The 26,089-nt window shown below is 43.1% G+C and overlaps 1 protein-coding gene across 1 annotated transcript in view; it reads right to left on the bottom strand.

Moving 5' to 3' along the window:
* The window catches only part of retreg2 (reticulophagy regulator family member 2), an 89,148-nt gene that overhangs the window by 47,285 nt on the left and 15,774 nt on the right, over window positions 1–26,089 (bottom strand). The window contains exons 4-6 of the mRNA XM_072580069.1: window positions 23,071–23,200; window positions 22,876–22,960; window positions 13,309–13,446 (exon numbers count right to left, since the gene is read on the bottom strand). Coding sequence (XP_072436170.1) covers window positions 13,309–13,446; window positions 22,876–22,960; window positions 23,071–23,200 — 353 coding nt within the window. The remainder of the gene's footprint in view (window positions 1–13,308; window positions 13,447–22,875; window positions 22,961–23,070; window positions 23,201–26,089) is intronic.

The following is a 26,089-nucleotide window of genomic DNA, read 5'->3' as shown; positions in this document are numbered from 1 at the left end:
AGATAATCCCATTAATGCCGAGAGTATGCACACCAGGGAGAATTCCCTTCTCTATCACTTTATAGGACTTAAACATAGAAGCAAAGAAAATAGGAATAGGAATAGGCTATTCTTTCATTTAACTTGACACCGCCTTCTTGATCTGTCCTATTTGTCCATCTTCCTTCCCACCGACCACCTCACCAACTAATCACCATCACCCCTGACCTGCACCTACCTATTGCCTTCCCAGCTACCTTTCCCCAGTCCCAACTTCCTATTTACCTCTCAGTCCCATCCTGATGAAAGGCTTAGGCCCAAAACATCAACTCTCCTGCTCCTCAGATGCTACCTGACCTGCTGTGCTTTTCCATCACCACGTTATCAACTCTGACGTTCCAGTATCTGCAGATTTCAATTTCTCTTATTTGGTCCTTCAAGTCTGCTCCACCAATAATTACAATCATCCTCCTCAGTACCCTGTTTCTATTTTGCCCCATACCCTTTGATCCATTTAGCCCCAATAACTATGTCTAACTCCTGGAAAACATTCAATGTTTTGGCCCCAACCACTTTCTGTGCCAAAGAATTCCACAGGCTCTCTGGGTAAAGAAATTACTCATCACTTTAACTTTAAGCTTCTTGAGAATCTGATAACCTCTTCCTTCAGTCTTCATAAACGGAGCTGAGACTTTCTCAGCTTCAAATTGCACCATTAGAGTTTTATCTAAACACTTCCCTGGAACTTTCAAACTAAATTTCCTCAGGAGCAAGCCACTATTTAAGAATGGTGGCAAGGAAATGCTAGGGAACTATAGACTGGTGAGCCTGACGTCAGTGGTGGGCAAGTTATTGGGGGGAATCCTAAAGGGCAGGATATACATTTATTTGGAAAAGCAAGGACCGATTAGGGATAGTTAATAAGGCTTGGCGCATGGGAAATCATGTCTCACTAACTTGATTTGAGTTTTCTGAAAAAATGAGGGGATTAAATGAGGTAGACATGATCAAATTGACTTCAGTCAGGTGTTCGATAAGGTTCCTCATAGTAGACTGATTAGCAAGGTTACATTACCTGGAATACAGGAAGAACTAGTCATTTGGATACAGAACTGGCTCGTAAGTAGAAGACAGAGGATGTGTTGCTTTTCAGACTTGAGGCCTGCAGCCAGTGTTGTGCCACAAGGATTAATGCTGCGTCCACTGAATTTTGTCATTTATATAAATGATTTAGATGGGAACACAGGAGGTATAGTTAACACCTTTAGAGGTGACACCGAAATTGGAGGTGTAATGGACAGCCAAGAATGTTACCTCAGAGTACAATGGGCTCTTGATCAAATAAGCCAATGGGCTGAGGAGTGGCAGATGGAGTTTGATTTAGATAAATACGCGGTGCTGCATTTCAGAAAGGCAAATCAGAGCAGGACTTATACACTTATTAGTAAGATCCTGTGTTGCTGAACAAAGAGACCTTGGACAGCAGGTTCATAGTTCCTTGAAAGTGGAGTCGCAGGCCGATAGCATAATGACGGTGGCATTGGTTAGTGCACTGAATATAGGAGTTGGGAGGTCATGTTGCAGTTGTACAGGACAGTGGTTAGGCCACTTTTGGAATATTGCATGCAATTCTGGTCTCCTTGCTATAGGGAGGATGTTGTGAAACTTGAAAGGGTTCAGAAAGGATTTACAAGGATGTTGCCCGGGTTGGAGGGCTCAAGCTATAGGGAGAGGCTGAACAGGCTGGGGCTATTTTCCCTGGAGCGTCGGAGGCTGAACTTATAGAGGTTTATAAAATTATGAGGGCCATGGATAGGATAAATAGACAAAGTCTTTTCCTTAGGGCGGTGAAGTCCAGAACTAGAGGGCATAGGATTAGGGTGAGAGGGGAAAGATTTGAAAAGTACCTAAAGGGCAACTTTTTCACCCAGCTGGTGTTGCATCTATGCAATGAACTCCCAAAGATGTGGAGGCTGGTATAATTGCAACACTTTCGGCATGGACGAGTTGGATCGAAGGGTCTTTTTCCATGCTGTACATCTCTATGACTCTATAATTGTTTTACAATTCCAGCTTCAGCCAAGACCTCTGCAAACCTCAAACCAACAGATCTTTCAAGCTATTACTATTAAGCCAAAAACAATTCCAGATTCTTCTACCTGAAACCTAATACATTTTTTTAAAACCGTATTCATTCATAAACTTCACCCAAGGAAAATGCCATTATTCTCTCATTTCTATTTTGATGTGTTTCAAAAGAAATCACAATGGCGCCAGAAATACAAATGAACCCTGTCTCACACTGAAATCCCAAATGCCACTAGATTAAAACCTACAGTAAATCAAACTAAAACAAGTAAAAAGCATACTTTACATCACATATTATTGAACATTTCAAGACCCTGACAAGACCGGACAGGATGAATGCTAAAGAGATGCCCCCTCCCTCCCCCCCCACCCCCCCGCCCCCTCTCCCTCCATGTGCAAATCTATAACCAAGGGGGAAATTTCAGAATATGGATGTACCCACAAGATGAATACATGTACGAATTTCTTTTCTCAACCATTAACCTTTGGAATTTTCTTCCACAGAGAGTAATGAAGATGACACGTGAGTAAATAAATTGAACTTTTTTTATCAAGGGTTCTGGGGAGAATGTTGGAATGTGAAGTTAAGGTGACATCCAGACTAGTTGTGATCTTATTGAATATTAGTACAGGGTCTAGAGGTCAATCTACTCCTGCTCCTATATTGAATATTATGTGAGCATATGTACCCTTACTATCCCCATATTACTAAAATTCCCAAAACCTAATGGTCTTGGACTTGGATATGCTCAAACAGGAGTATCCATGAATCAATGGCATAAAATACTAAATGTTCTAGTGGAGAAATTTCTCATTTTGAATGGTTGACCTCTTATTCTGAGGCAGTGACCTATATTCTAAAGTTCTCAGCCAGCAGAAACCACTCTTAGCATCGGTGCTGTTAATCCCACGTAAGAATTTTACATGTTCCAATTAGATCACCTCTCATTCTTCTTAACATCAAGGAATACCAGCCTTGTCATGAAGTAATCTCCTCGCCCCAGGAATCAATCTAGATACAAAGCATAAAACTGAACACAGCATTCCTATGTATACTCGGCAATGTCCTGTCCATGTGGTACAGTTTCAAGGTACATAGACACCATCGTGAGAGAGCAGATAAAAACTGCAGCAGGTAGATTTCAATGCAATTAAATACAATCGCATCCATTTTAGATGAAAAAAGGAAAATTCAAAACGATTTAAAATTATATAAAGTGAGGGACAGCGGAGGTCTAAAGAATATTAAGCACAGATCACAAGTATATAGTCAGGTACAAAATAGTCAAATTACTTATGGAATGTTAGCCCTTTCAACTAGAGGAATAGATTTTAAAAAGAAGGCCTTGCTACAGTTATTTAAAACCCTTAGAAAAAAATCCAGTGGCTTTGGAATGATTGCAGCCCAAGGAAAAAAGTGTTTCCAGAGCTCTAGAGTTATGAACAAAGATTACATAAACTAGGTTAAAAACCATTTGACCTAATCATTTCACATGGCCTTGTTCATCCATTTGAAAAAGGCCATCTCTGACCATTCACCGTCCACATTCTCCTTTCACAACTCAAACACTGCCTCGTTCTGCATCCATCCTTGGAAAACAAAACTATTCCCCAGAACACACATTTACACTCCCAAAATCCCAGTTCTACTAGCTATTACATTTCTGCAGCCACTGATTTACTTAAGCAGACCCTCACTTCCTTTAATGTCAGAGTTCCCAATACAACTCTTACTCTCTCACCGCAGTCATTTCCCTTGTTATGGCTCTCATCGTACCACTTAAGGTCTGAAAGATGCAGGCATAAAAGGTTGACAACTGATTTAACTATCCACTGCCAGATCTGGCTGGACTATTTAAAACTCCTTGGTTCTGTTTAAACCCATAACTGTCCCAGGATTAGTGTGGAATGCTAACATAATCCTTGACTTTTCTTCACAGCAAACCATCTTCTTAAACCTGTTCCTCTCCACCCTCACCTCCAAGTGTGAAGTCTGAGCTTCCTTATTGTTAAGATTGAGACAATTTGTTTCAGTTGCTGTCACGTGCCTCCCTTCCACTAGCCTAGCAACTCCAGCTTCTTCTGAACCCATGTCCTCATCCTAAACTAATTTGTTATGATAGATTCATGCCCACATCTCATTCCCGCTGAGCTCACCTCGTTAGTGTGACTTGCCTCCTATTCCCACTGAACACTCACTCATCTCCCTCCCTCCAGCCCCATACTAACCATTGGCTTTTCAGGTGTTCTCCCTCTCTTAAATTAGCCTTCATCACCTCGCCTCAAAAACCAAGTTTTGGCCTCAACATCCTTGCAAATTACTATCACATGTTCAGACTCCCTCTGTGGTGCATACCTAGCGTTCTCCTCCTACCCCATTATTTTCAATGATATTGCTCTCTTTCTCTGGCCTCTTGAACATTGCCAGTTTTATTCACTCCACCTTTGGTGATTATACCTTCAATTGCCTATGCCCCAAGCTCTGGAATTCCCTCCCTAAAACTGCTCTGCCTATCTGCCTCACTTGCCTCTTATGAGGCTCCTTAAAACATACCTCTTTTGCCAAGTTATGTTATCTAACCCAAGACTGCTGTATGCATTTTAATGACTACTTTGTTTCATAATCCTTGTAGCAACTTGATTTATCATGTTAACAGTGCTTTATAAATTAAACTTTAATTCCCTGGAATATGGATCATTATGCATAATTCAATGAAACTTTTAGGAATTTGAAAAGAATTGATTAGGTAGACAAAAGAGAATGACTTTCCACTAGTGCTTGAAAAATTAGAGATTGTACAAATAAAGCACTAATTATGTAAAATGTCACACATAATTATGGAAATATGTCAAGTGCTGGCTCCTGTGTCCGTGCACATGCTTACTTACACCTTCAACATGGGTTGGGGCCCAACATTGAATTTCAAATATTTAAAATAATTGATGTTTAAAATCAGGAGTAATATATTGTCTGTTCACTGGAGTGAACTCCTTGTTGGAGATGCAGTTCAAGTACTTCTCAGCAGAGGGAGCTGAAGTTACAAGTTATCAGTTGTGCCAGTGGAGTGTCAGCAACTGCTTCAGTCAGAACTCATCACAGCAACAAACTCATCCTGACTCAAATCCTGCCTTGGAAGTACTGGTGTTGGACTGGGGTGGACAAAGTTAAAAACCATACAACACCAGGTTAAAGTCCAATAGGTTGATTTGGAAGCACTAGCTTTCAGAGTGCCACTCCTTCATCAGGTGGTTTGGAGGTTAAGATCATGCTCACAGAATTTATAGCCAAAGGAGCCAAGGGTCATGGATTTACATGTCAGAGAACAGAAACCAGCATATCCCATTAAAAAAGATGAAAGTTTTAATCAAAGGTTGTTGACTGTATCTTGTCTCCATGACACTTGATTCCTTTGGCTATAAATTCTGTGAGCATGACCTTCACCTCCACAACCATCTGCTGAAGGAGCAGTGCTCCGAAAGCTAGGCTTCCAAATTAACCGGATGGGCTATAACCTGGTGTTATGTGATTTTTAACTTTGTCTCAAATCAGTAATTTAGAACAGAAGATGACCATTCAGCCCCTCCAGCAGATGTGAATATTCAATCAGATTCGCCTTAACCTGAAACTGTGACCTCACATCCCTGATTGTCCCAGCTGATGTCTATTTTTGTCAAACCCCTTTAGCAACTTCAGTTAGGTCTCATCTCAGTCTTCTAAACTTTGAGCAGTTTAGGCCGATACTCTAATTTGCCTTCATAATACAAGCCTTTCATCACTTAAATTAACTTAGCAAACCTGCTCTGAACTGCTTCCAATGCAATACATTGTTGCTGAAGGGGACCAAACCTATATGTAGTGCTCCAGATGTGGTCTTCTTAATGCCCTACACGTTTGTAACAACACTTCCCTACTTTTATACTCCATTCCTTTAGCAATAAATGCCAAAATTCCATTTGTCTTTTACCTGCTATACCTGAATGTAGATGATGGGTTGGTCAGTAAATCTGTGTACGATATGAAAATTGCTAGGGTTGTAGTTGGGAAGATAGCCTTAGATGTCAAGATATAGATAGACTGTCAAGACGGGTCGATCAGTGGCAACTGGAATTCAATTTGGATAAGTGAGAGGAGAAGTGGGGCAGGACAAACAAGATTAGATTAGATTACATACAGTGTGGAAACAGGCCCTTCGGCCCAACAAGTCCATACCGACCCTCCGAGGAGCAACCCACCCAGACCCATTCCCCTACATTTACTCCTTCACCTGACACTACGGGCAATTTAGCATGGCCAATTCACCTAGCCTGCACATTGTTGGACTGTGGGAGGAAACCGGAGCACCCGGAGGAAAACCACGCAGACACGGCAAGAATATGCAAACTCCACACAGACAGTTGCCTGGGGCGGGAATTGAACCCAGGTCTCTGGTGCTGTGAGGCAGCAGTACTAGCCACTGTGCCACAAGGTAAGGGAATACATGATGAATGTTAGAACCCTGGGAAACATCTGGAATCAGATGGATGAGCACATGTCCATCAACCCCTGAAGGTATCAGGACAGGTAGATAAAGTAAAGAAAAACCTGCTCAGTACATTTCCCCCCAAGAAATGGCAATTGTTTTAAGTGCCTCCTTTTTCACAATCGCTACATTACCTGCTATTATTGGAATAGTGGTTAGAGCATTTTAATTATGAAAAGAGGCTGGATAGACTATGTTTTCAGGTTGGCAACCTACAACCAGTGGGCTCCACAGGGATCAGTAATGTATTTAATGACTTGGAAGAAGGAAGCAACGTACTGCAGCCACATTTGCAGATAATATAAAGTAGGTGGAAAAGCAAGTTGCAAGAGGGATACAAAGTTTATACAGAGCTATTGTTAGGTTAAGTAAATGGACAAAATGTTGGCAAAAGGAGTATAATGTAGGAAAATGGAAGGGAGAACAAAAGAACAGTATTATTTAAAAGGAGAAAAGCTGCAGAAACTGCAACACAAAAGGGACTTCAGGGTCTTGTACATGAAACACTGGTGCAGCAAGTAATCAGGAAGACTAATGAATTGTTGACTCTCATTTCAAAAGAGTAGTGAAGTCTCACTACAAATGTACAAATTGGAATTAAGAGTCTAATCACTATGAAACCATTGTCAATTGTCAGAAAAACCCACCTGATTCTCTAAATGTCCTTTAAGGAAGAAAGCTGCCATTCTTACCTGGTCTGACCTACACATGACTCCAGACCCACAGGAATGGGGTTGACTCTTACCTGCCCTTTGGGATGGGCAATAAATGTTGGCCTAGCCAGCGACATCCTCATCCCACGATTGAATAAAAACAAAGGAATTGGTGAGACCACTGCAGAGTACAGAGGGCAGTTTTGGTCTCCTTATTGAAATATATAATGCAATTGAGGCAGTTCACAGGTACCATTGGATGATCCCCGATATGGAGGGATTGCCTTATGAACAAAGGATAAATAGGCTGGCACTCTACTCAATGGGGTTTAGAAGAATGAGAGGTAATTTCACTAAAATATAGGAGATTCTGAAGGCACTTGACAGGGTAAATGCTGAGAGGATGTTTCCCCTTGTGGGAGAGTAAGGGCATACTTTCAGAAAAAAGGGACACTGATTTAAGACTGAGATGAAGAGGAATTTCTTTTGAGGGCATAGTATCTCTGGAACTTGCCACAGAGAGAAGTGGGACAGAGTCCTTGTGTATATTTAAGGCTGAGATAGATAGATTCTTAATCAGTTGGGGAATCAAAGGTTCTCTGCCTTGGACTCCCGGCCTCAGCACAGGGTTGGATTTTTAGCCTACGACACCAGGCCTCAGCACAAACCCATCGTGGAGACCTCCCAACCTAGCATGGCCTCAGCTGGATTTCAGGTCTCGAGATGATTCCAGAGCAGTCTCCTGGCCTCGACTACCTTGAGGTGAATCCTGGCATGGTCTGCAGTCTAGGTCTTCAGCAGACTGGTGACCAAGTGCCAGTGAGGACTGGGTAAGAAGGAACATTATTCTGAACTTTTCATTTCTCTATTTTCTAATTTATTCCTGCAATTTGCAATGCTGGACTTCTTATTTCTTTATTTTCTAATTTTTTTTCCCATAAGAACTTGGGCTGAGAAATCTGTACCTAGGTATATAAGATGGCGCAGTAGAATTATGAAAGGACTGGACACTCTTGCAGGAGGGAACATATTTCCGTTGATGGGGGAGTGCCGAACCAGAGGACACAACTTAAAAATACGGGGTAGACCATTTAGGACAGAGATGAGGAGAAATTACTTCACCCAGAGAGTGGTGGCTGTGTGGAATGCTCTGCCCCAGAGGGCAGTGGAGGCCCAGTCTCTGGATTCTTTTAAGAAAGAATTGGATAGAGCTCTTAAAGATAGTGGAGTCAAGGGGTATGGAGATAAGGCTGGAACAGGATACTGATTAGCAATGATCAGCCATGATCATATTGAATGGCGGTGCAGGCTCGAAGGGCAGAATGGCCTACTCCTGCATCTATTGTCTATTGTCTAATTAGTATCCCTACAGGCCCTTCCACCCATCAAGTCTACACCAACCTTCTGCAAAGTATCCCAACCAAACCCATTCCCCATTACTCTATATTTATCTGACTAGTGCGGAAGTGGGTACTGCAGATGCTGGAGAATACAGTGGTGCTGGAAAAGCACAGCAGGTCAGGCAGCATCCGAGGAGCAGGATAAATCCACATTTCGGACAAAAGAGAGCTTTTGCCCGAAATGTCGATTTTCCTGCTCCTCAGATGCTGCCTGACCTGCTGTGCTTTTCCAGCACCACTCTAATCTTGACCCTGGCCAATGCATTTAACCGACACATCCATGGACACTATGGGCAATTTAGCATGGCCAATTCACCTTGGCCAATTCACCTAACCTGCACATCTTTGGATTGTGGGAGGAAACTGAAGCACCCAGAGGAAACCCATGCAGACTCAGGGAAAATTAGCAAACTCCACACAGTTGCCAGAGGCTGGAATCAAACCCTGCCCCATGAGGCAGCAGTACTACCACTGAGCAACCGTACTGCCTTAAGTCAGCGGCAGTGTAAACTTTTCATTGTACTCACGTGGGTACGTGACAATAAAGCTAATTCAAACTTGAACTCAAAATGGCAGGAAAGTGTATGTGAGGAATACCTGATCAGCCACAATCCTATTGTATCAGCTTGAAAGGCCAAACATTCTACTCCTGTTCCTAGTCCATATGGACTGATGATCTTTTGAACAGAGAATGCTGAGGGGGTACCTGATAGAGGTGTTTAGGATTATGAGTGTCATGGACAGGGTAGATAGGAAGCAGCCATTTCCTCTTAAGTGAAGGTCAATAATGAAAGGCACAATTTTAAGGTGAAGGGCAGGGGTTTATCTGGAATGCACTACATGGAAGTGCAGTTGAGATGGGAAATCTCTCAAACTTTTAAAAGTACATGGATGAACACTTGAAATGTCATAACGTTCAAAGCTCTGGGTGAAGTGCAGGAAAGCAGGATTAGTGCAGGTAGGGCAGCACAGACTTGGTGGGCCATAGGGTCTTTGCTGTACTGTACGGTCAGTGGTGGGATCATAGGAGAAAGAGAAGACTGCAGATGCTGGAGGTCAGAGTTGAGATTGTGTTGCTGGAAAAGAACAGTAGGTCAGGCAGCATCAGAGGAGCAAGAGAATCGACGTTTTGGGCCGGAGCTGTTCATCAGAAATATGATTCCTGATGAAGAGCTCCAGACCGAAATGTCAATTCTCTTGCTCCTCGGATGCTGCCTGTCCTGTTGTGCTTTTCCAACGACACTCTAGACAGTGGTGGGACCATAATGAGTTAAAGCAGAAGTTGTTCAAAGTGAGAATGAGCACAACCAGGTGGATGGTGGTGTAGAAGGTAACTGAACATGCCTCTTTTTAAGGAAGAAGTGAACCACCCTGATGGAGAATAGATGTGTGGCAGGAATGCACATCCATGGTGAAGCAGAGATGGCCAAGGCCAGAGAACTGGGAACTGATGTATCTTGAATGAATTAAAAACAACTTTACATGGGTTCTTGCTGGCTGGCCAACATTTATTGCCCATTCCTAGTTGCCCTTGAGAAAGTGATAGTGAGTGGTCATCTTGAACCGTTGCAAATCCATGTGCTGAAGGTTGACCTACAATGCCATTAGGAAAGGAATTCCAGGATTTTGACCCAGTGACACTGAAGGAATGGTGATATATTTCCAAGTCAGGGTGGTGAGTAGTTTGGAGGGGAGCTTGCAGGGGATGGTATTCCCAGATATCTGCTGCCCTTGTCCTTCTAGATGAAAACAGTTTTGTATTTGTGAAGTACTATCAGAGGATCTTTGGTTGATTTTTGCAGTGCATCTTGTAAATGGTTCACACTGCTGCTACGTGGTGGAGGGAGTGGATGTTTGTAGATGTGGTGCCAATCAAGCGGGCTGCTTTGTCCTGGATGGTGTCAAGCTTCTTGAATGTCACTGGGGCTGCACTCATCCAGGCAAGTTGGGGAGTATTCCAACACACCCCGACTTGTGCCTTGTGGATGGTAGTCAGGCTTTGGGGAGTCAGGAAGGGAATTACTCACTTCAGTATTCTTAGCTTCTGAACTGGTGTTGTAGCCACTGCATTTATGTGATGAGTTCAATTGAGTTGCTAGTCAATGATAACCCATGAGATGTTGATAGTGGGGGATTCAGTGATGGTAACAACACTAAATATCAAGGGGCCACGATTGGATGATCTCTTCGGATTGATCCTCCTCTGCAACAGCATAAAGACTATCATTTTCCAGCCCCTTTTAGTTTTGAAGAGTCATATTGGGCCCAAAACGTGAACTGTTTCTCTTCTCACAGATGCTACCAGGTCAGACTTTCTCCAGCACTTTGTTTTTATTTTGAATGCCCAGCATTCACAGAATGTTCTTTCTGAGCATTTAATTTCTTATTTTTAGACTCTATACAATAAAATTCAATTTTCCATATGCAGTTTTAAACACTTGCCTGATAACTTTTGTGATTTCCATACAAGGACACCCAGATCATACTGCACTGCAACATTGTGGAGTCTTTCCTTACTTAAGATATTATTGTGATTTTCTATTCTTCCTTCCCAAGTGAACGGAGTGCATTTTCCTCCATTATACTCCACTGTAAAACTTTTGTCCTTTCACACCTTCTGGATCCCTTTGTAGGTTATGTACTAGGAACATTAATAAGCCATTCAGCCCATCGAGCCTGCTTACCATTCAGTATGATCATAGCTATATTCCTGACATCATAACTTGCTTTCCTACTTGACTATCAGCAGCATATTTGGCTGCACTGCAATCTGTTGCTCCATCCCACATCATTGACATACATTGTAAATAGTCAAGTGCCCAGTACTGATCCTTGTGGTACTCCACTGCCAGTTTGCCAATCTGAAAATTACACATTTATCTCCATTCTGTTTCCTGTTAGGTTAAACAATCCTCTGTCCATGTTAATTTTTAACCACCCAGCATCTAGAGTTCTTACCTTCTACTGTAAGCTTTTATGCAGCACCATAGCAAATGCCTTTTGCAAATCCAAATACACTTCAGCCACTGGCTTGCCTTTGCCTACCCTGCTTGTTACATCCTCAAAGAACTAATACATTTGTCATAAACTATTTCCCTTTCACAGAACATATTGATTCATACTGATTATATTATGCGTTTAACATAGAAAAATACAGCGCAGTACAGGCCCTTCGGCCCTCGATGTTGCGCCGATCCAAGCCCACCTAACCTACACTAGCCCACTATCCTCCATATGCCTATCCAATGCCCGTTTAAATGCCCATAAAGAGGGAGAGTCCACCACTGCTACTGGCAGGGCATTCCATGAACTCACGACTCACTGAGTAAAGAATCTCCCCCTAACATCTATCCTATACCTACCATCCCTTAATTTAAAGCTATGCCCCCTCGTAATAGGTGACTCCATACGCGGAAAAAGGTTCTCATGGTCAACCCTATCTAAAACCCTAATCATCTTGTACACCTCTATCAAGTCACCCCTAAACCTTCTTTTCTCCAATGAAAACAGCCCCAAGTGCCTCAGCCTTTCCTCATACGATCTTCCTACCATACCAGGCAACATCCTGGTAAACCTCCTCTGCACCCGTTCCAATGCCTCCACATCCTTCCTATAGTATGGCGACCAAAACTGCACACAATACTCCAGATGCGGCCGCAACTGCAACATGACCTCAGGACTCCAGAACTCAATTCCTCTACCAATAAAAGCCAGTACGCCATATGCCTTCTTCACCGCACTATTTACCTGGGTGGCAACTTTCAGAGATCTGTGTACATGGACACCAAGATCCCTCTGCTCATCCACACTACCAAGTATCCGACCATTAGCCCAGTACCCCATCTTCTTGTTACTCTTACCAAAGTGAATCACCTCACACTTACCCACATTGAACTCCATTTGCCACCTTTCTGCCCAGCTCTGCAGCTTCTCTATATCCCGCTGTAACCTGACACATCCTTCCTCACTGTCAACAATTCCACCGACTTTCGTATCATCCGAAAACTTGCTCACCCAACCTTCTAGCCCCTCCTCCAGGTCATTTATAAAAATGACAAACAGCAATGGTCCCAAAACAGATCCTGCGGAACACCGCTAGTAATTGCACTCCAAGATGAACCTTTACCATCAACTACTACCCTGTCTTCTTCTAGCCAGCTAATACCTAATCCAAACCTCCAACTCACCCTCAATGCCATACCTCCGTATTTTTTGCAGTAGCCTACCAAAAGCTTAAATAATAAAGTCTTATCACCATAATAATGCATCGCGAGAGGTAAGCCTCAATCTACCCCGTAAACACCTTTACATATCTTAAACACCTTGATTTGATTATCCCTTAATTTCCTACAATTGCTGGAATACATGCCTGCTCTTTGTTCCTTTATTATTTAAGCTTTTGGTATCCAGGATCACTGTGGTGAATCTGCACTACTCCCCTTCCAAGGCCACAATCTCCTTCCTGAGATGAGGTGCAGACTGAACCCAGTTACTCCAGATGGGATTTGACCAGAATTCCATGCAACTCGAATGTCATTCCAACCTTTTTTTATTCTAAGTCCTGACATTGTGGGCAATATTCCATGAATGTTTTGATTATTTTGTATACCTGTGCATTAGCTTCTAGCGATTTCTGTTTCTCCCCCAAGGGAGCAGCCGGTGACTTACTCTTCCTGTCCCTCTGTCGGTGCTGGGTGCCACCTTTCATGCTGTAATCCAGCTTCATCAACACAGGCTCCAGCCCTGTGTACATCTTCTGAATAAGCTCATGATAAACCACCAAAGGCCACAGAAGCAGGCTCAGTACTAGAACAACAACAACAGGGTCTGTAAGTGCCATGACCACACTCCCCAGCAACGTCATTTCAAGCTATGCCCAACTCAGTGCTGTCCCTGTCATGGCAGTGTTTGATGGGGACAATATAGAGAGCTTTACTGCATATTGAAACCCAAGTTGTTTCTGTTTTGGGAGTGTTTGATGGCAACAGTGTTTTAATGCTGTACCTAACCGGTCACTGTCCTGCAAATATTTAATTTAGACAGTGCTTGTAATAGAAATTACATTTTGTAATATTAACATTGCTACTTAACAAGCACGAAACATAATAGAGATGTGAATGAAGGTAGTTGCTGAGTCTGAGATTCAGCTGAAGAGTCACCTGGACTGTAACATTAACTGCTCTCTCTCTCCGTGGATGCTGCCTGACCCACTGTGATCGCCAGCATTTGTTGTTTTCAGACTATTTTGATTAAATGTGTTTATTTCCAGTTTTACACAGATGCTTCTAAATAACTTACACCTGTATTCTCTTTCCTTCGTTGATCGCTGGCTCATTGTTTTGTTAGGTTAAAGATGTACAGGTGGAAGGTATTGATGGATTCAGTGCCCTGAGCACATTTTTACTTTCTCAATGTCGGTCAGAATGCTCGAAGCCTTGAGCAGGGGCTCTGCAGGACCCAGACAGCATGATTACTCTCTAACACGACATTCTAATTTGAATTTTGTTAATTTAGATTTTGCACATTCTATTTCTCGGAATACCCATTTAAAAGTCTTTAATCTGCCTAACTTAATTAAATTTGATTAATAAAGTGGTTTTAAAAGAACTTTCCACCACCATGTTACGGGATGTTAGTGTGCAGTGGTAGTGTCCTGCCTCTGAGCCAGAAGGTCAAGGGTCAATTCCAACCTGCCACAAAGGTTTATCCAAATATGCTTGAAAGACCAATTAAATATGTCCCCTGCACCACCATGCGAGGGGGGCTTATCGCCCATCTATAACAGTCCCACCACCAGAACATTCAGGTTCGAGTCCTACTTGCCCCAGATACATATCACATGTTCAAATAGGATAACTTTTTAAAAACTGGAAATAAAGACTCCTGGGACACTGGCAGTTGGTTAGAGAGAAGGCAGTAGTCATTTACAATGTTGCAATCTATAAATAAATCCAACATTAAATAAAAAGGATGGCATCCGGTTTCTTACTTTACCATTTGACTTCAAAATGAATTAACAGTACCAGAGAGAGAATTACCTAAAGGCGTAGATTGGAAACTATAATCTTACTTTTCAGAAGAATGCTTATGGAAGAGTAAATTATCCTGGTATGATTATATACTGTCAGAGCAGGGTACATAGACTCAGTGGTCTACTTTTGCTCCTCTTTGTATGTTCTCAGAATCGTCTGCCAAGAGAAAGGAGGATGTGAATGTGTGGTCATGGCTTTCATTCTTACGTCAGAGAAAACAAGTCATCACCTTGGTATTGTTGTTTTCTAACAATCATGGTGATAACACATCTGACTGTGGGACACAGATATCCTACAGTAATAATCCAGTCAGACAAGTGGAGATGGAGGGTGCAGCTTGACTAAACTATATAATAGATCAAGGATTACAGATCAAGCTGGAAGGCCAGCTTTTAGGCCAATATTGTTATGGAGGTGCGTGCCTCAGAGGCGGACCCCTCGCTCCGACTCGTCTGTGCCGACCAGATGCCCTGGACTGGTTTGGTCCTGTTTGCCAGCACCTGACCAGTGCCCTTCTGGACACTTCCTGTTGATCTACGTATCCAGATGCCTTTTAGATGTTGTGGGTGTGCCTGCCTAAACCGTTTCCTCTGGTGGCTCTTTCCATGCACACACTGCCTGTGAGAAAGGGTTGTTCCTCCAGTCTCAAAGCTTTCCCCTCTCAGCCTGAACCTATGCCCTCTAATTCTGGACTCCTCCACTCCAGGATTTAGAAGAATGAGGAGAGATCACATTGAGGTAATCAAGATGATAAAAGGTATGGATAAAAACAGATGTGAAAACATTTCCTGAAGAAGGGCTTACGCCCGAAACATCGATTCTCCTGCTCCTTGGATGCTGCCTGACCTGCTGCGCTTTTCCAGCAACACATTTTTCAGCTCTGATCTCCAGCATCTGCAGTCCTCACTTTCTCCTCTTTTAAATACCAGCAAGGCCACTTGTGTGTGGAACCACAGGAGATGGGGGAGATACTAAACAAATATTTTGCATCAGAGTTTCTGTGGAGAAGGATATGAAAACTAGAGAACTTGGGGTAATAAAAAGTGATATCTTGAGAAGTGTACATATTACAGAGGTGGTGGTGCTGATTGTGTTAAAATACATGAAGGTGGACAAATCCCTGGAACCTGATCAGATGCACCCTAGAACGGTGTGGGAAGCTAGCAAAATGATTTCTGGGCCCCTTGCTGTGATATTTGTATCACTGGTAGCCACAAGTGAAGTACCAGAAAACTAGAGGTTGGCTAACATGATGCCACTATTTTATATCATTGACAGCCACAAGCCTCCTCCTTTCTCTTGTCAAGAGGAAGGCGGTGGCTTATGTGAGGAGAAGGCGTGAAGGCTCAGATAGGGGCTGGAGAGTTATAAGTTAGCCAGAAAAGATCTAAAGAGAGGGTTAAGAAGAGCCAGGAGGGACATGAGAAGTTCTTGACAAGTAGGATCAAGGAAAACCCTAAGGCCTTCAATAGGTATATCAGGAACAAAAAAATAACGAGAGTAAGATTCGGGCCAATCAAAGATAGTTGTGGAAAGTTGTGTTTGGAATTTGAGGACACAGGGGAGGCACTTAATGAATACTTTTCGTCAGTATTCACACTGGAAAAGGGCAATGTTTGTGGGAATATGGAGGTTTAGGGTTCAAGATTATATGGGATTGCGGTTGACAGACAGGAGGTTTTAGCAATTTTGGAAGATCTGAAAATAGATAAGACCCCTGGGCTAGGTGGAATTTATCCTCCGATTCTCTGGGAAGCCATGGAGGAGATTGCCGAGCCTTTGGCTTTGATCTTTAGGTCATCATTGTCGACAGGAGTAGTGCCAGAGACTGGAGGATAGCAAATGTTGTTCTCTGGTTTAAGATGGGGAGTTGGAACAGCCCTGGCAATTATAGGCCAGTGAGCCTTATTTCGGTTGTGGGTAAGGTGTTAGAAAAGGTTATAAAAGAGATAGGACTTAATCATCTGGAAAGGAATAATTTGATTAGGAACAGTCAACATGATTTTGTGAAGGGTAGGTTGTGCCTCACTAACCTTATTGAGTTCTTTGAGGAGGTGACCAAACAGGTGGATGAAGGTAAAGTAGTTGATGTGTATTTGGACTTCAGTAAGGCTTTTGATAAGGTTCCCCATGATTGGCTATTGCACAAAATACAGAGTTTCGAGATTGAAGGTGATTTAGCGGCTTGAATCAAAAATTGGCGAGCTGAAAGAAGACAGGGTGCTGGTTGATGGGAAATGTTCATCCTGGAGTTCAGTTACTAGTGGTGTACCACAAGGATGTTTTGGGGCCACTGCTGTTTGGCATTTTTATAAATGACCTGGATGTGAGTGGAAAAGGATGTGATAGTAAATTTGTGGATGACACTAACGTAGGTAGAGTTGTGGATAGTGCTGGAGGGTGTTGTGGGTTACTGAGGGACATAGATAAGATGCAAAGCTGGATTGAGAAGTGGCAAATGGAGTTTAATGCGGAAAAGTGAGAGGTAGTTCACTTCGGAAGTAGTAACAGAAATGCAGAGTACTGAGCTAATGGTAAAATTCTTGGCAGTGTAGATGAACACAGAGATCTCGGTGTCCTGGTGCATAAATCCCTGATAGTTGCCACCCAGGTTGATAGGGTTGTTAAGGAGGCATGTGAGGTGTTGGTGTTTATTGGCAGGGGGTTTGAGTTTAGGAGCCACAAGGTCATGCTTCCACTATACAAGACACAGGCAAGGCCGCATCTGGAGTATTGCTTGCAGTTCTGGTCACAGCATTATAGAAAGGATGTGGAAGCTTTGGACAAGGTTCAGAGGAGATTTACTAAGATGTTGCCTGGTATGGAAGGAAGGTCTTAAGAGGAAAGGCAGAGGGAACTGAGGCTGTTTTCGTTGTACAGAAGAAGGTTGAGAGATGACTTAATACAGACATATAAGATAATCGGAGGGTTAGATAGGGTGGACAGTGAGAGCCTTTTTCCTCAGATGGTGAAGGCTAACACAAGTGGACATAGCTTTAAATTGAGGGATGATAGATATAGGACAGATATCGGGGTGGTTTCTTCACTCAGTAGTAGGAGCATGGGACGGCCTGCCTGCAACAGTATTTGACTTGCTGATATTAAGGGCATTTAAATGGGTATTGGACATACATATGGATAATAATGGAACCGTGTAGGCTAGATGGGCACCAGATTATTTTCATAGGTCAGTACAACACTGAGGGCCGAAGGACATGTACTGCACTGAAACGTTAAATGTTCTAAGAAAGATGGTAATGAAAAGCCAGGGAAATATAGACTGGTAAACCTGGCATCAGTGATGGGCAAATTGTCAGAGGGAACCTGGAGGGACAGGATTTACACATTTGGAAAGGCAAGGCCTGATAGGTATAGTCAACATGGTTTTGTGCAAGGGAAATAACGTCTCACTAACTTGATTTGACGTTTTTGAAGGAACAAAGAGGGTTAAAGAAGGGACAGTGTGATCTATATGGACTTCAGTAAGGTGTTTGACAAGATTCCATATGGTAGACTGGTTAACAAGGTTGATCCCATGGCATACAGGGAGAACTAGCCATTTGGATGCAGAATGGGCTTGAAGGTAGGAGATGAAGGGTGGTGGTGGAGGGTTGTTTTTTCCAGACTGGAGGCCTGTGACCAGTGGTGTGGCATAAGGATCAGTCTGGCTCCACTGCTTTTCATCATTTATATAAACGTTTTGTATGTAAACATAGGAGGCATGGTTACTAAGTTTGCATGTGAGGTCGTGGATAGCGAAGGTAACCTCAAGAGTCAAGTGAACCTTGATCAGATGGAGGAGAAACTGCGACTGCAGATGCTGAAGATCAGAGTCGAAAAGTATGGTGCTGGAAAAGTACAGGACAAGCAGCATCCGAGGAGCAGGAGAGTCAATGTTTTGGGCATAAACCCTTCATTAGGAATGTGGGAGGGGCAGGGGAGGTAGAGAGATAAGTAAGAAATGAGATGGGGATGGGGGGGAAGGTAGCGATAGGTAGATGCACCTGGGGGGGTGGGGTGATGGTAATAGGTCGGAGCAGAGGGTGCAGCAGATAGGTGGGAAGGAACATGTTCAGGCAGGACAGGTCAAGTGGCAGTGCCAATTTGGAAGATTGGATCTGGGATAAGGTGGAGAAAGGGGACATGAGGAAATTGGTTAAATTGACATTGATACTGTGTAATTGGAGGGATCCAAGGTTACAAATGAGGCCTTCTTCCTCCAGGCATTGGGTGGCTAGGATTTGGCAGTGGAGCCGCCCCAGGACTTGACTTTCAATACATAAGAAACAAACAACAGGCAAAAGTAAACATTGGGCCACTTCAAACTGATGTTGGAAGGCTAGTGATGGGAGATAAGGAAATAGCTGAAGAACTTAATAAGTACTTTGCGTCAATCTTCACAGTGGAAGACATGAATATCCCAACAATTAAAGGTAGTCAGGGGCTGAGTTGAGAATGGTTGCCAATACAAAAGAGACAGTGCTAGAAAAGCTAAAAGGTCTTAAAATTGACAAATCTCCTGGCCCTGATGGGCAACATCCTAGAGTTTTGAGGGAGGTGACTGAGGAAATAGCGGAGGTTGGAAGATCGCTGTTGTAACCCCATTATTCAAGAAAAGATCAAGACAAAAGATGGAAAGTTATAGCCCAATTAGCCTAACCTCGGTTGTTGGTAAAATTCCAGAATCCATTGTTAAGGATGAGGTTTCTAAATTCTTGGAAGAGCAGGGTCGGATTAGAACAAGTCAACATGGATTTAGTAAGGGGAGGTCGTGCCTGACAAACCTGTTAGAATTCTTTGAAGAGGTGACAAGTAGGTTAGACCAGAGAAACCCAGTGGATGTGGTCTACCCAGACTTCCAAAAGGCCTTTGATAAGGTGCCACATGGGAGGCTGCTGAGCAAGGTGAGGGCCCATGGTGTTCGAGGTGAGCTACTGGGATGGATTGAGGATTGGCTGTCTGACAGAAGGCAGAGAGTTGGGATAAAAGGTTCTTTTTCAGAATGGCAGCCGGTGACAAGCGGTGTCCCGCAGGGTTCAGCGTTGGGGCCGCAGCTGTTCACGTTACATATTAATGACCTGGATGAAGGGACTGGGGAAATTCTAGCAAAGTTTGCCGATGATACGAAGATAGGTGAACAGGCAGGTAGTACTGAGGAAGTGGGAAGGCTGCAAAAGGATCTAGACAGTTTGGGAGAGTGGTCCAGGAAATGGCTGATGGAATTCAATGTGAGCAAATGAGAGGTCTTGCACTTTGGAAAAAAGAATAAAAGCACAGACTACTTTCTAAACGGTGAGAAAATTCATAAAGCCAAAGTACAAAGGGATCTGGGAGTGCTAGTCGAAGATTCTCTAAAGGTAAACATGCAGGTTGAATCCGTGATTAAGAAAGCGAATGCAACGTTGTCATTTATCTCAAGAGGGTTGGAATATAAAAGCAGTGATGTGCTACTGAGACTTTATAAAGCTCTGGTTAGGCCCCATTTGGAGTACTGTGTCCAGTTTTGGGCCCCACATCTCAGGAGGGACATACTGGCACTGGAGCGTGTCCAGCGGAGATTCACACGGATGGCCCCTGGAATGGTAGGACTAACATACAAGGAACGGCTGAGGATCCTGGGATTGTACTCATTGGAGTTTAGAAGGTTAAGGGGAGATCTAATAGAAACTTACAAGATAATACATGTCTTGGAAAGGGTGGACGCTAAGAAATTGTTTCCATTAGGCAGGGAGACTAGGACCTGTGGGCACAACCTTAAAATTAGAGGGGGTCAACTCAGAACAGAAATGCGGAGACATTTCTTCAGCCAGAGTGTGGTGGGCCTGTGGAATTCATTGCCGCGGAGTGCAGTGGAGGCCGGGACGCTAAATGTCTTCAAGGCAGAGATTGATAGATTCTTGATGTCACAAGGAATTAAGGGCCATGGGGAGAATGCGGGTAAGTGGAGTTGAAATGCCCATCAGAAATGCCGGAGTGGACTCGATGGGCCGAATGGCCTTACTTCCACTCCTATGTCTTATGGTCTTATGGTATGCTCTTGGTGGAGTGAGGGGGAAAGTTGAAGTCATCAGATGGGCCAATGGATAAGCCTAGGATTGGCAGATGAAGTTTAATTTAAATAAATGTGAGGTGCCGCATTTTGTAAAGGCAAATCAGGATGGGACTTGTATACTTAATGGTAATATCCTGGGGAGTGTTGCTGAACCAACAGACCTTGGAGTGCAGGTTCATAGCTCCTTGTAAGTGGAGTCGCAGATAGATAGGATAGTACAGATGATGTTTGGTATGCATGCCTTTATTGGTCAGAGCATTGAATATAGGAGTTGGGAGTCATGCTATGGCTGTAAGGGAAATTGGTGAGACCACTTTTAGAAACAGTCTTCAATTCTAGTCTCCCTGCTATAGGAAGGATGTTGTGAAACATGAAAAGATTCAGAAAGGATTTACAGGGATGTTGCTGGGGCTGGTGGGTTTGAGCTATAGGAAGAGGCTGAATTAGTTGGGGTTATTTTCCTTGCAGCATCAGAAGCTGAGGGGTGACCTTTCAGAGGTTTATAAAATCATGAAGGGCATAGATAGGGTGAATACCCAAAGTCTGTTCCTTGAGGTGGGGGAGTCCAGAACTAAAGGGCAAGGTAAAAGAAGAAAAAATTAGAAGGGACCTAAAGAGTAACATTTTCACACAGAGGGTGGTGCATGTATGGAATGAGTTACCTGGGGAAGTGGTAGAGACTGGGACAATTACAACATTTAAAAGACGGTTGGATGGGTATAGGAATAGGAAGGGTTTAAGAGGCAAATACTAGCTAATGGGACTAGATTAATTTGAGATATCTAGTCAACATGGGCGAGTTGGACAGAAGGGTCCAGTTCCATGCTGTACAGCTCTGACTCGAGCAGAATTGAATTCCACCACATCCTGTTGTTAAAATTCCTTTAGGTTTGTTAATCACATATTCTTGGGAATGGAGGTCAATTGATATAAAAGCTCATTTTTTTCAGGGAGAAATAATTCATGGCAAAGCATTTCTTGGAGTAAATGATGTAGAAGGGAAACTAGATGCATTTATGGATGCGAACATTGCGTCAAGAACCTGGGATTTCTCAGCCTAGTCTATGTTGCTGAATTTAGGCTGGTCACAGCTAAGAGATACCAGTAATGTTCAAACAGCCCTCAGGGAATCTCGAGCATTTTTTTTTAACGAAGGTTAATTATTTTCTACAGAAAAGAATGTGGAACAAACAACATATTAAAAATAAGGTTAAAGAAGGATTTATTTTTGGAAGCCAGGCTTCAGGGTTTTTAAATACATTAAGCTGAAGAAGTGATGAACATTTGACAGCAGTTATCAATGAAAAATGGTGCTGCCCGTCACCCTGGGAAACAAAATTAGAAGAGGTAGTTGGAAGTACTTTAATGTAGAAACACTAATTTTAGTAAAAGCAATGATAATGGGTCCTACTTATCAAATTTTTCAGGAGAAATTTGTCCAAAGGCATTCAGGGAATAATTTCCACACTGAATGTCTGAACGATAATTGCTCCATGAGATAATACACAATTGATAACGTTTGAATGAAAAAGGATAAGGATCGACCCGGCTAGTCTAAGAGATCCTAGCATGGAACGTCAAAGTTACAATAAGTCAAGACAAATAAATTTATTATCAGATTACTTTACAAAGAAAGGAATGAGTGCAAATGGAGATTGTTGGAGGCTGTCAAAGAGGAATATCTGTTTTTTTGTGCAACATTGGCATGGAAAATCATTTTTTCCTTCCATTTATTTTAAAATATTGTTTGAATCTAATGTTTTAAAGACGCGCTTAACATTTGTTAGGGAGGAGCTGGAGAGGGGTTCTAGTCTGCATATTTACATGAAAGGTTGATGCCTTGTGGATGTAGGTTTGCTTGCTGAGCTGAAAGGTTCATTTCCTTGCTAGGTAACATCTTCAGTGGACCTCATGCGAAGCAATGCTGAAACTTCCTGCTTTCTATTTATATGTTTGGGTTTCTTTGGGTTGGTGATATCATAATGAAACGTCTGGAAGTGAACCTTTCAGCTCAGCGAGTAAACCTACATCCAAAACCTCAACCTGAGCTACAAATCTTCTCAAAACTCGCTAAGGTTGATGCCTTGTTTCTTACTTCATCTAATTTTAGAATGAACTAACATTCTTACCCTGCAGGATGAACATACTCACTGAAGATGTAGGATATCATAATTCCTGGGATATAATGTCCAATTGCAGCCAATGCTGAGCATCCAAGACACATCTTCAGACAGAACTGAAGGGAAAAGAGCCAAAAGACCATAATGAAATCCTCACAGGTCAGAGTGAAGAGAGAGTAAACACTGTCAGAGTGCCACTTCCCTTATCACTTAGTGCAGTGCCTACCTTGCTTGGGTTCTGTTTCTTGTACTCGAGAGCTTCCTTCAGATAGAGGTTAAAGGCCACACAACTTTCAGCAAGATAGTGGCAAAGGTCAGGCAGCCTGAGGAGACGAGGCCTTATGGAGTTTCCGTCACTGGTTACGGAAGAGAAGCAACCAATTAGATTACAGAAATCAAGACTGCAGAAGGGAATTGTGATCAGAATGGTTACACTAAACCCAGTCTTTAAAATGAGAGTTAAACATAGTGCTAACAAATGTGACATTAATAGGCAGGTCCTTAACACTCATAGGTGTTAGCGGGGCTGAAATCCCACTTTCAATACCTTATGGATTACCATGGATCAGAAACTGAACTGGACTAGCCATATGAATTTAATGCCAGGTTAGAGACTAGGAATTCTGCAATTAACTCTCAAGTCTCCAAAGCCTGTCTACCAACTACAAGTAAGGAACATGATAGAATACTCCCAACTTGTCCAGATGAGTGCAGATCCAAAAACACTCAAGAAACTTGACAATATCTAGGACAAAGCAGTTCGACACCTATAACATTCACATCCTTCACCACTCACTGCAGCAGTGCATACCATGAACAAGATGCACTGCAGCATCTCACCAAGGTTCCTTCAACAGTATCTTCCAAACCTCAAACACCATCGTCTGCAATGTCAAGGGCAGCAAATACATGGGATCTCACCACCTCCAAGCTACAGTCCCTCCTGACATTAAACCATATCATCATTTCTGCACTGACACTGCAACAAAGTCCAGCAATTCTATGCCCAACACCACTGTGTCCCTACACTACATGAATGCAGTAGCTCATGGTAGCAATTCAGCAACACCTTCTCTAGGGCAATTTGGGTAACTAGCAACATAGTGATCATGTCACGGTTTTTGTAATTGAGCCCCAGCTAATGGTTCTGGGGACTTGGCTCCAGATCCCACCACAGTAGCTTGTGGAAATTAAACTGATTAGATTCCCTACAGTGTGGAAACAGGCCCTTCAGCCCAACAGGTCCACACCGACCCTCCGAAGAGTAACCCACCCAGTCCCACCTAACACTATGGGCAATTTAGCATGGCCAATTCACCTGACCTGCACATTTTTGGACTGTGGGAGGAAACCCACGCAGACACGGGGAGAATGCGCAAACTCTACACAGACAGTCGCCCGAGGCTGGAATCGAACCTGGGGCCCTGGCACTGTGAGGCAGCAGTGCTAACCACTGAGCCACCGTGCCGCCCTCAATTAATAACTTTGGATTTTAATACTGGACTCAGTAACATTGACTAGGAAACTGTCACTTGTGGTCAACTTTCTACTTCACTAACATCCTTTGCTAAAGGAAACCTGTAATCCTTATCCAATTTAACCTATGTGACTATAGAGCTGTATAAATGTGGTAATTTAATTGCCTTCTGAAATAGCCAAGGAAGTCACCCAGATCAAGGGCAATTAAGGATGGCAATGAGTGCTGGGCTAGCCATCAATACCCACATTCTGTGAAATATCTAGTTTTTAAAAAGAAATTCTAAGCATCGCCCACACTGACACCATCATAAGTGTTTCTCCCTCAGCAAGTGATGTCAGGACTAAATGCTGCCAAAAGGATGTTGAGAGCGGGGAATTCAGTAATTTTATAATCATTCATTCATTCATGAATTCACAGGATGTGAGCATCACTGTCCAGATCAGCACTTATTACTCATCCCTAACTGCTGGAAAAACTCAGCAAGTTTCAAGAAGTGTCATCGTACTCAATGTTAATTTTGCTCTCTCTACTCAGCATCATAACTGCTGAGTTTCATCAGCAATTTCTGTTTTCCTTTCAGATCTCCAGCATCAGCAGTTGTGTTTCATTTGCATATCTGGTCAGGAGGAACTTTTCACTGAATCCCTAAAGTGTGGGAGTAGGCCATTTGGCCCTTTGAGTCCACGCTGACCGTCTGAAAAGTATCCACTCAGACCCATGCTCCACCCCTACTCTATCCCCAAAACCCTACATTTCCCATGGTTAATCCACCTAACTTGCACATCCCTGGACACGATGGGTAATTTAGCATGGCCAGATCACCCAATCTGCACATCTTTGGACGGTGGGAAGAAAGCAGACCACCCAGAGGAAACCTACAGAGACATGAGGAGAATGTGCAAACTTCATACAGACAATCGCCCAAGGCTGGAATGAACTCGGGTCCCTGGCGCTATTAGGCAGCAATGCTAACCAATAAGCCACCATGCCACCTGTAACACCAGCTCATATAGTCCAACAAGAATGAAAGTGTCTCCAACAGATCCTGGCTAATGCAGCCAGAATCAGTCCTTAGCTGGCCAACCTGTCTGAAGCTCTGCATGTAGATTTACTCAGAACACTACATGATCAGTCTCAAAATAACAACAAATTCAGCAACATCAAATAAATGCAAACTACTGCAAATGCTTAAAAAAACCTGTCTCAAACACAATACTTGAGTAACTCAACAGGTCTGGTGGCATCTGTGAAGAGAAAGAGAATTAACATTTCTCTGCACAGATGCGGGCAGACCTTGTGAATTTCTCCAGCAATTGCTGTGTTTGTTTCCAGCTTCAGCAATCCTAGGAGAGACAATGCCTCTGTTTCTGCCTACAGTCTGCAGAGAAGTTTATCACTCTGCTGCTTCTCAAAGGTTAACGATTTCAACCTTACCGTCAGGGTTACCATAAGACCATAAGACATAGGAGTGGAAGGAAGGCCATTCGGCCCATCAGGTCCACTCCGCCATTCAATCATGGCTGATGGGCACTTCAACTCCACCTACCTGCATTCTGCCCGTAGCCCTTAATTCCCCGAGACAACAAGAATCTATCAATCTCTGCCTTGAAGACATTTAGCGTCCCAGCCTCCACTGCAATCTGCGGCAATGAATTCCACAGGCCCACCACTCTCTAGCTGAAGAAATGCCTCCGCATTTCTATTCTGAATTTACCCCCTCTAATTCTAAAACTGTGTCCACGGGTCCTAGTCTCCTCACCTAACG

The sequence above is a fragment of the Chiloscyllium punctatum genome, chromosome 10 (genome assembly GCF_047496795.1).
Source record: "Chiloscyllium punctatum isolate Juve2018m chromosome 10, sChiPun1.3, whole genome shotgun sequence".
Lineage (NCBI taxonomy): Eukaryota > Metazoa > Chordata > Chondrichthyes > Orectolobiformes > Hemiscylliidae > Chiloscyllium > Chiloscyllium punctatum.
The sequence above is the reverse complement of the archived record's forward strand: the minus strand, read 5'-3'. Positions and strand labels throughout refer to the sequence as shown.